We start from the raw sequence: 11,555 nt of genomic DNA on the forward strand, positions 1-11,555 counted from the left end.
GTTGTTACCTTTCTACTCTTTTTTCTATACTCCTGTAACTACATATGAAATTTTCCTAACTCATTAAATCTCTTTAAATATTTTAATGGGTTTGTAATTACATCTATTATTGGAAACTTGTTTTTCCTTGTAACTTATTCCTGATGGTTCTAAGTTGATTTTCTGTTATACTGCTGATTATATAGTTTCCAGGGCTATATGGTGTCTCAGAACAATGTTACATTCAATCATCTGAGTTTCACTTAATTTTTAGTAATTTACATAAATGTGATTGGCACATTAGTGTTTGAAGACAAAATCACCAATATCTATTACATTGATGTTATATATTTAATTACTACATTTAACTAGATAATAATACTAAAAAGGTTATTGATAAGAATATTTTGTATGTATCACTCTTAGTTTGTATAATTAGCAAGTTCCACTATAACCGTTGAATTCATTTTAACTTTTAAAAAAATGCTCAAGTCAGACAAATGTGGAAGGGCTTACTTCCACATTTAAGATCTCAATGTTCAGTTTGATAAGGCTAGATAAATATCCCTAATTACCTTGGAGAATGTAAATTTGATTTGGGGTTGGGAATCTTTTCATTTTTATGCTGAATTTTTATTGTTTCTTATGTATAGAATAAGTTATCTTGCAATTCAGATTAAATTGTAAGACACTATATAGTTAGCTTCTGGATATAGTTATCCAGAAAGTTCTGGATAATTTTCCATTTAACACTGATTTTATAGTCTGTGTTCTTAAATATCAATATTTGATAAGGAAAGTGAGTAATATTTTCTTTCAACAGGTAATAAAAACTTTAGATCCCAAATTAAATCCAGCATCAGCTGAAATAATGCTACTTAGAAAGCAGTTGGCAGAGAAAGAGAGAAGAATTGAGATTCTGGAGGTAATACTTCCACATTTACACATCTCTTCTTAATTATTCTGGGTAATCCTGGTAATTAACTACCAATATGAATTAACCATCAGTGGTCAAGTTTCATAAGAAAGTAGAAACATTCTTAGCACTCTGTGTGGTCATTGCAGAGCATCTCACTAGCCCATGAGATTGGTCTCTCCACAGTGTATGAACCCTGCTGCATGTATCCCTCTCCTTCTATACCAGCCTGTCTTGTGGATGCCACATGGTTCTTAATGGACTCACTACCATGCTCCTTTTAAAATTATGTGGATGAGAGTTCATTCAGAAAAAAAAGAAACAAAAGAAAGAAACCAAGTTTACCTTTCAAGTAGGGAACTGTTCTCAGTTAACCAAATTTATCTCATCTCTTTTCTGAACCCAGACAAACTCATTAGGTGGAATTCCTGAGAGATGGAAGTATTTCAAAGTCCCAGTAAGCTGTTGAATAAAGTGGCAGTCTGTTACGAATTATGCAAAGTTACTTGGTAGTAGCATGTTCTCATTAGTTAGCTGAGTCTTTACATTTTAAAGTTATCTTTCTGTCAGTGATTATGTTGTTTCTACAAGCTGAGTAAAGTATAAGTATGTCAGTATAGAACTGTATATTCTTAGATTTTTATAATTAATTGGGTATGTTGCAGTTTCCCCTGCAAGTTTTTTTACAAAACTACTATTTTTAATACTGTGGTGAGATTTGATGATGTTCTTGAAGCCAGTGTATACTTCCTCATAAAGACGTGGGTCATGGCGAGCCCTGCTGAAGTCTATATACTTGCTTGAAATCCTCCTAAATTGATAGTTGGTTTCTATTTGAATCAACTAGAAGTTCTTTATTTCAAAGAAACACGTTATGTTCACTTACCATGCTCTTCACATTATTTCTGAGGGAGCGTGAACACACATGGGCTGTGGTGAAAATACTTGGTTTAAAGATTTAAAGACTTTAACATCCAGAGTACACAACAGCCTTCTATACACTTTAAGTTCTTGTTCAGGCCATGTCAGTTGGCATAGAAAGCCCTGAAGAGATGCTATTCATTCTTGAGGATCAAACTCAAACATCTCCTCCTCTATAAAGCTTTCCCTGGGTGCCTTAGGCCAAACTCTCTCTTCATGATGACTCCACATACTTTACGCTCCTGACTTCATCCCACAGTAGCATTGTTTTTCTTTTTAAATCATGTCAGAGTGAATTGAGGCCAGAGGCTGTATCTTATCTCTCTGTTCTCCCACCGTTAAATACGACATAAATCAGAGGCCAGGGTTACAGCTTTATGGGTAACTTATCTTAAAGAGGTCACCTTCCCTCTCTCTCCTCAGTCTCCTCATCTGTCAAATAGTGGACTGAATCTCTGCAATCTAAATGGCTCTTATTATTCGCCTCTCAGTAAAAGCCATGGCAATGGACAGCACTGTTGGTGCTTGACACCCAGCTCCCTAACACGTTGTGATGACAGAATGGTGCCTTTAACTCTAGGGCTCTGAGGGGAAACTTCAGTGAAGTCACAGCATATGGGCCTTGAATTTACGTGGGCTTACCTGTACACTGAAAAAAGTAAAAAGGGAGAAAACTAAAATAAAAAACTGGCGCGGGGTTGTTCCGTGTGCCACCTTTCCTGGGGGTGTTTGCCTGGAGTGGTTTGAGCCAGAGGAAAGGCGTCTCACCTCCCTCATTTCCCGCATGCTTTTTCTGTCATCAGAGTCTTTCTATGGGAACAGTCAGGTGTTTTCAGATTATATTTTTTATATGATCCAACTCTCTCTGGTACTCAAGAAAATTATAAAATTAGATATATTAGAGTAATTAAGAAATGGATGTCAGTCTCCAGGTGTCATGTACCATGGCCACAGGCATTCAGTATATAGGTCATCAAGAACTGAGAGATGAAAATTCATGCTAAGCTTTATAGAAGATGTAGAGGAGTTTCTGGGGTATTTCTTATTATACCCTGTGTCTCCTTAGTTTTAACTCCTCAGTTGGTGCAGCTGTGTTTTGTTATCTAAACAAGTTTTTCCATTTTCTAGACATGGAGGACAGTGACATAAGAATCACTAGTTTCTTGTTTTTTCTTTTGTTGTTGTTGTTTTTTGATACCTATTTTACCAGTAAAGTTTCTGAAATACTCACTAGTCACAACCTGACTCTTTCAGGCTGTTGTACATGCATTTCTCCCTGATTCAGTTTACATTTTGATGATTTTATATACCTAAAAATGCATTCATCAAATTCTCCAAGAAACATGCGAAGAAATTATTGTATTTTTAGTCATTTGGGGTTATTTTGGGGATTTTAATAGTATTCATATCTTTTTCCAGAGTGAATGTAAAGTAGCAAAATTCCGTGATTATGAAGAAAAACTCATTGTTTCTGCCTGGTATAATAAGGTGAGTTGAAATTTAGTTAATGATTGGATGTTTAGAACTGTGTTTATCAAACAGTTTGACTAATAAATAGAGTTTGGTCAAAATCTATTTTTTGACCAAAAAGATTATATTTGACCAATAAATAGATTTTATCGATCAAAATGTTTGATAAAGACATGAATCAGCATATACACATTATATATGTAAACAAAAGTTACCCTGTGTTCATTGCACTCACTCAGGTTATTTTCTGTCATATTCTGTTTTTTTACAATGTTGGCTATATCAAGGGTCACGATGCAGGTGCAGGTAAACAGCGCTTGCCTTCTCACACAGCCACAGCAAGAATTATGACTACAAAACAAATATCACCCAGAATTGTCAGAAAATTGAGTTGTATGGAAGTCCAAAAGTGAAGGAATTAAAGAAGCCACATTCATTGAGATAGGTAGGAGAGGCAGAGACAGAATGGGTGGTCCCACTCCCACGTGTGGTGGATAAAAATTTGGAGGGTTACTACCTCAGGAGAGAGATCCCACCCCACACCAGACCACGCAGCCCAGGGTTCCAGTGCTGGCAACATACATTCCCATAACTTCTGGCTGTAAAAAACAGTAGAAGAAACTGAGGGATTCTGAGGAGTGTCCTTTTAAAGGGCCCACAGTAGACTTAGGACTTACGCAGACTCATTCCCTCTGGGCTTCAGCACCAGGGTAGTACCTGGCAGGGCACCAGTGGCATACAGAGAGAAACTGAAGTCTCTGGCATCGACACGAGTGCCAGGGAATATCTTCCTTCTAGACAAAGCTTTAGAGGCCAAACAGTGGCATTGCCCCCTTTCTGAACCCTCCCCCACACAGAGCCACAGAGTGGGAACACCATATCTGAGACTCCATCAAACTGATTCTCACGGTTGCCTCACCCTGGTGACTACCTGAGACTCCACCCCATCCAGCTTACCTGTGCGCTTTTCTACAATAGGCCACACTACTAAAACAGGGAGTCAAAGCAGCTCTACATAATACGTAGAAAAAAACACAGAGACTGCCCAAATGAGGAGACAGAGAAATATGGCAGAAATGAAAGAACAGAACAAAACTCTAGAAGAAGAATGAAACAAAATGGAGATAAACAATCTATCAGATGCAGAGTTCAAAACACTGGTCATTAGGATGCCCAAGGAACTCATTGGGTACTTGAATAGCATAAAAAAAGATCCAGGCAATAATGAAAGTTACAGTAAATGAAAGAAAGAAAATTTTACAGGGAACCAACAGTGGAGTGGAGGAAGCCGAGAATCAAATTAATGATTTGGAACACAAGGAAAAAAACAATTCAATCAGAACAGCATCAAGAAAAAGAATCCAAAAATACTAGGATAGGCTAAGGAGCCTCTGGGACAACTTCAGGTATACTAACGTTTGAATCATAAGGGTGCTGAAAGAAGAGAAAAAGCAAGAAATTGAAAGCTTATTTGAAAAATAAAGAAAACTTAACGTAATTTGGTGAAGGAAATAGATATACAAGTCCAGGAAGCAGAGAGAGTCCAAACAAGATGGACACAAAGAGGACCACACCAAGACACATCCTCATTAAAATGCCAAAGGTTAAAGATAAAGAGAGAATCTTAAAAGCAGCAAGAGAAAAGCAGAGAGTTACCTGCTGATCTCTCAAAAGAAACTTTGTAGGCTAGAAGGAACTGGCAAGAAGTATTCAAAGTAATGAAGAGCAAGGACCTACAACCTAGATTACTGTATCCAGCAAAACTATCATTTAGAATTGAAGGGTCGATAAAGTGCATCCCAGACAATATAAATCTAAAGGGGTTCATCATCACCAGGCCCATATTATATAAAACATTAAAGGAACTTATTTAAGAAAAAGAAGATGATAAAAACTATGCACATTCACATGGCAATAAATTCACAGCTATCAACAATTGAATCTAAAAGCAAACTAGGCAAACAAGCAAAACTGAAACACAGTCATAGATATGGAGATCGCTTCAAGGGTTATCAGCTGGGACAGGGCAGAAGGAGAATGGGGGGAGGTGCAGGGATTAAGAACTGCAAATTGGTAGGTACAGAGTGGGCAGGGGGATGTTAGGGACAGTATAGGAAATGGAGTAGCCAAAGGAACCTATATGCACAAGGCATGACGTGAATTAAGGGCAGGGATTGTCAGAGGGAGAGGTATATTGGGTGAAGGGTGGCAAAGGGGGAAAATTAGGACTACTGTAATAGCATAATCAATAAAATGTATTCAGAAACAAAATGTTGGTAATAATCCAAATTGATTCTGTATTTTAGTTTAATATGTTTAGTTGATTTTCACCTTTTCAAAATCAGTAAATTGATTCCATGATTCATTGACCTTTCATTAATGCACATGAAGCACACATACCACACTTCATTAACACTTTTAAAATTGCCTTATTTGAGCTAAAACATTTCATTTGTGGTCCATAAAATGTTTGTTTAGAAGTAGAAACATTTGGCCCTGGCTGGTGTGGCTCAATGGTTGAGTGCCCGTCTGCAAATCAAACGGTTGCCAGTTCGATTCCCAATCTAGGGCACATGCCTGGGTTTCAGGCCAGGTCCCCAGTAAGGGGTACGTGAGAGGCAAGCACACATTGATGTTTCTCTCCCTCTCTTTCTCCTTCTCTTTTCTCTTAAAAAATAAATAAAATTTAAAAAAGAAAAAGAAATAGGAACACTTGTGTAATGCAAAATTAAGTGCTTCCAGTAATCAACATTGATTTGAACATACCCTAAAGCCTCTCAGTGTGTCTTTTAATGTATTTATTTTTTTTAATCCAGGGAATACCTTTTGATAATTGTCCTAACAAGGAGAAAAGTAGTGTAAAATAATTTGAAATGTATTTTACTTTTTTACCCTTAGTATGTATAGGATGTTTTTGAGGAAAGAAGCAGTCCTAATATATGTGGTTCTTTTGGGTTATCTCAACCAGTTAGAATAGATAATCATGCAGCCACTCTCTACCTTGGGTGCTGCTTCTTTGCTGTGAGAGAATATCTCTTTGTAGCCTCCTACATGTGAACCCTGAGCTCACTGCATAGAACCGGTTGTTTTTGCTCAGACAAGCTTTGTCCCTTTCATGCCATCATGCTTTTCCTCCGTGTTCTTTTCTTTCCTTCCTTTCTCAGTTTGATAACATCAGGCTTAATTTAGCAAGGTCTTGAAGGAAATTATGAGTGACGTGTTCCCAGAATCTTCCATCATGGGTTAATCATCCTAGTTAATATCGAGGATTGCATGTGGTTTTCTTGTTCTCCTGTGGCCTTTTGAGACATAAATCATTAAAGATATTAAAGCCAAATAATGTATTACTCATTTTTCAACCTATACATTTTGAGAGTCTACTTGAGTTTATGTATTATACTAATCACTATTAATGCTAAATTCAGTAAACTTGTAATATGCTGTCCTTAGAGAGAAGGAATTATTTACCTTGCTAAGAAACCCCACAGCCACAGAAGTTTTGTCAAGTATCAATATGTAGATAAATCATAGTAAATTTGAACTATACGGTGGTTCTCAAACTTTCGCATGCATCAGAAGACTTGTTAAAATACAGATTATTGGACTTGCAGAGCTTCTTATTCATAAGTCTGGGTAGAATCTACAGGCAGAATTAGCATTTTTAAACAAATTCCCAGTGGTGCTAATAATAACCAGAGATCACACTTTGATAACCATCAATCAAAGCCTTTCTGTTTTGTTATGTCTGCTCATAGCAGGTGGAGTGATGGCCCAAACACATACATTGCTTTGGAGCCTTTTTTATTGTTTTAATTTAAGTTAATTCTAGAACATTTTTTAAAATACTGTTTTTAATTATTCTGTACTTAGTGACTTAAAATAGAGAAACTGGGTTTCATGCCTTTGTTTTCTGCTTCTTACCAGCATTACCATGTGCAGATTAATTAGCTTTTGTTGCCTTATGAGAAAAACACCAGTACGATTGTTTTGAGGATGAAATGACTATGTATGTGAAAAGCACTTTACTCTGAAGTAAAGCACTAAAACTCTAGCTAAATCTCTTCTAAAGCACTAAACTCTTAACTCTAAATAGTCTTTTTATGTGTTTATTTGTTCTTGTTTAGAGTCTAGCATTTCAGAAACTGGGGATGGAGTCTAGACTTCTGAGCAGCAGTGGAGCTTGCAAAGACCCCGGTGCCTGTCCTCCTGCACGCTCCTTCTTAGCGCAGCAACGGCACATTACCAGCACCCGAAGAAACCTCTCTGTTAAAGTTCCCGCTGCAACGACTGATTAAACTCAAAAGAAAACAAATAGAAGTGTCCTTAAGTATTTTCTGTCATTCAACTGACTACCAGAATGAAAAAGAAGTCTGTGATATAGGGTACCAGCTGTTCAACAAGCAGGAACTTGATTTTGCTGGCTGACTTTGAAAACAAAATATAGAATTAGCTATTCCTCTGAGGGAGTGCATTTGAATAGTTAGAAGATTTAACTAGGCATACCTCTCAAACATTTGTGTTTTGAGAATATTCTGTTTTCCAATTGGCTTTGTATATTTTAGTTTAATGTTTTTATCTGTGTCAGTAACTTGGTCAGTTTGCAATATGTAATCAGTAATAAGTAATTTAAAAATATATCTATTCATTTTATTGTTGAGTCCATATAAAATAGTCTTATGATAGGCACATGTAGGACTGTAAACGGTTGTATCTTTTATTTGATACATACAAAGTTTTACCTCCAGCATCAAGTTCTGGCATTGAATGCATATATTTTGTCATGTATTGGGAGATAAAACATTTGGAAGTTTTGACTGTTAAAGTGACTTTGCCATAGTAAAGTAACTAATTAGAAATTTTGCAGGTTCAGAAGTGGTTATATTTCTGTGTACCTACTATAAAAGAGGGCTTATGCGCAGCAGGGTTGAAATGCAAAAGGTGAGGAAATCAACTGATTTTTATAAGAGGTGACTTTCTGATGTGAAACAAGCTAAAATATACTTTGTGTGAAACATCCATATGCTCTTTATTATAATTAATGAAGATTAGAATTTATTTTGCTCTTAAGCATTAAATCATCAGGGTTTCTGCTAAAAACACTGTAATAAATTTGCCTCTTCACTGGGAAGAGATGGTGCAGTGATGTCACAATTTGGAATCAACTTGATATTGTTTACCAATAAGCAGTCTGTCTCAGGCTGTTTATGGTGTTCAGTTCGTTTCTGGTTGAAGCTCTTTATTTTCAAAGATGTTCCTTTTTAACTTTTTGAGTTACACTTTGGCATTTTAATTTAATTGAGTAAAGTAAGTGCTGTTTAATATTGCAGCCACACATAGCAGTTTTGATTAAATTGATTAAAATTAAGTTCCTTGGTTGCACCAGCTACAGTCCAACTGCTCAGGAGGCACATTGGCTAATGGCTATAGTATTGGACAGTGCAGATGTAAAATATGTCCATGGTTGCAGAAAGTTCTGTTGGATGGTGCCATACTAAATCTTTTTATAACATTGAAATACTCCTTGATGTTAGACCACGAAAGTAAAAATCTGAAAAATGTCAGGACTATTTCATTATAAAAAGGAATCGATCTGTGACCCAACTAGCATCTTGCATTCCTTGAAGCTGAATACGGTAGTAGTTACATTACGCATTGTTGGCTCTGTGATCAGCAGCCAGTACTCAGCTCTGCCACGAAGTGTGTGTGAAAGCAGCAGCCATACGCAATATGGAAACCAAATAGGTGTGGTCGTATTTCAGTAGAACTTTATTTTACAAAAACTGGTGGTAGGTCGGATTTGGCCTACAGACTGAAGATTTCTTTGGGTCTATGGTTTATTCTTAACATTTCCTCAAATACAAATATTGTTTCCATTTACAGTGTTACTCATTTAGATTCTTAGTTTTTAGGTTCTCTGCCAGTAAATTTTTTTAATTACTGAAAATACAAGAATTTCATACTATATTTAAATTTCTGAGATTAGGGTGCATCTGTGAGGATAGTTTGTTTTTTATCACATTTATTTCTGTTGACTACCTCTTAGATTTTGATGTCTTTTTCAGTACATTTGCAAATATATTATTGGTTTGCATTTTCATACATCCTTGTAGTCTCTGCTTGCCTGTGGAATAAGCCTTTGAAAATATTTTAGCATGCTTATAAAATTTTCTAAATATTATGGCATTCTGGTATATTTTGGTCAATGTAAAACATGAGCTCCTTTGGTACTTACTACTTGCTTATAATTGATATTTTCCAAGCTCTTCAACCCCCTTTTAAGGAATTTATTATAAAACAACAGTTTCAATAAATTAGTATTTTCACAGTTCAATTGCTCCTAAATTTTAGATTATTATACTTGGAATTTCTAAATACTCAATGCAATTTCTGAATAAGACCTAAGACTCTTTTCTTAATAGAGAAAAATCAATTTTGTGATTTACTACTTTTCCAGGTGATAGGTAGAATTTAAATTGCTTCATATATCAGTATTTATACAAGACTCATATAATTTAAAGTTCTGTATTATTGCAGTTAATCATATGGAAATTCAGGAACTGGCCAGAAGTGAGACTCATTTCCACATCTGGTTAATATAGTGAGATTGACACCCTGTGGGTGGTAAAACGTTATGAATATTTCTTATAAACCATGAACTATACATGTCTGGGTTATCAGTGATGTTTAAGTGTATATACCAGGGAAGAAAAATTGAGCATTTATCTATGGTATCTGTGGTAAGTTGTTACATGTCCCAGTGATAACAAAGAAAATCCACAGAGTAATTTAGAAATGATCTTTAATTTTGAACATTTTCTGTAAAACTAATATTGTTCTTTTAAAAATAAAAAGTGTGTATACATATGACAGTGATGTTTATCCTGAGATTAACTTAATGTATTGAAAAATACTTCAATTTCATGGTATTTTTTCAATGAATAAGGCTGTTGAACTGATTTAGAATTAATAGAACCAATAGATTAAGAATTGATGTGTTGTCTAGAAACATCAAACTGGGCATCCCTCATTATGATGTCATCTTGGATAACTGCAGTGCTAACCAGAATGTTAGCTAATGCCTGTACATCTATACCTGTGTCTGTGTAGTGGCACATCTGACTCTATGGGGTGGCCTTTAGTGCACAATACCACCATTTCAGGTTCTCTATGTACATTTAATAATAATCATTCCTGTGTAAAATGTGTGTATACAGTTGTATGCATTCATTCTTGTTGTGAACCTGTACATTGCAAAGAAGTAGTGTGAGTTAATTTGTAAAGCACTAAAGCAGAACCACAAAAGAAAATGATGTGCAGTCATAAAACTTGATGTAGCTTGCCCTGGCCAGTGTGCCTCAGTGGTTGGAGCATGATACCGTAACCAAAAAGTGGTTGGAGCATCGTACTGTAATCGAACCCACGTGGGTTCAATTCCCAGTCAGGATGCATACCTAGATTGTGGGTTCATCCTTGGTCTGGACCTACAATTCCCCAGCCTTGGCACAGATCTCTGGTTTGGGTGCTATGAAGGCAACCAGTTGATGCTTCTCTCTCATTAATGTTTCTCTCTCCCTCTTCCTCTCTCTGAAAAAGCAAATGTGTATGTCATTGGGTAAGGATAAAAAAAGCAACTTGATGTAGTTTAATTGTAATATTTAGTTTCTAAAAGTTTTTTTTCTATTTTCTATGGAAAAGGCTTTGACATTTGAAAAATAGAAGCAATGTTTGATTTATTTTTGTATTTAGGATATTTTAAATAAATGATTGTCCAATAACAGTTTAATAGTTGTAAAGTGTTTTAAGTAAATAAACTTTCCAATTCTGTGTGATAATTATGATGGCTTATTAGTAGGTATGAGTGCATGTTTATTTGCTGCTTTATTTCTTTATTTTTAAACTATATTTTATTGATTATGCTATTACAGTTGTCCCATTTTTCTTCTCCCCTTCATACCCCTCCACCCCCCCTCCCACCAGCATTCCTCCCCACTTCCTATCCTTGGTTCATACATATAAGTTTTTGGCTTCTCCATTTCCTACATTATCCTTAACCTCCTCCTGTGTATTTTGTATCTACTATTTATGCTTTTTATGCCCTGTACTCTTTCCCCCATTCTCCCCTTCCCCCTCCCTGCTGATAATCCTCAATGTGATCTCCATTTTTATGATTCTGTTCCTGTTCTAGTTGTTTGCTTAGTTTGTTTTTGTTCTTGTCTTTTTAGGTTTGGTCGGTGATAGTTGTGTTTTTGTCATTTTACTGTTCATAGTT

The 11,555-nt window shown here is 35.9% G+C and overlaps 1 protein-coding gene across 1 annotated transcript in view; it reads left to right on the top strand.

Annotated features, from left to right (window-relative positions):
• Positions 1–11,069, top strand: part of HOOK1 (hook microtubule tethering protein 1) — a 57,373-nt gene extending 46,304 nt beyond the window's left edge. The window contains exons 20-22 of the mRNA XM_037136246.2: positions 803–904; positions 3,236–3,304; positions 7,411–11,069. Coding sequence (XP_036992141.2) covers positions 803–904; positions 3,236–3,304; positions 7,411–7,581 — 342 coding nt within the window. The 3' untranslated portion in view covers positions 7,582–11,069. The remainder of the gene's footprint in view (positions 1–802; positions 905–3,235; positions 3,305–7,410) is intronic.
• The last annotated feature ends 486 nt before the right edge of the window (positions 11,070–11,555 follow it).

This window comes from Artibeus jamaicensis, unplaced genomic scaffold, assembly GCF_021234435.1.
Source record: "Artibeus jamaicensis isolate MK-2021 breed Jamaican fruit bat unplaced genomic scaffold, CSHL_Jam_final scaffold_1019, whole genome shotgun sequence".
NCBI classification, from domain to species: Eukaryota; Metazoa; Chordata; class Mammalia; order Chiroptera; family Phyllostomidae; genus Artibeus; species Artibeus jamaicensis.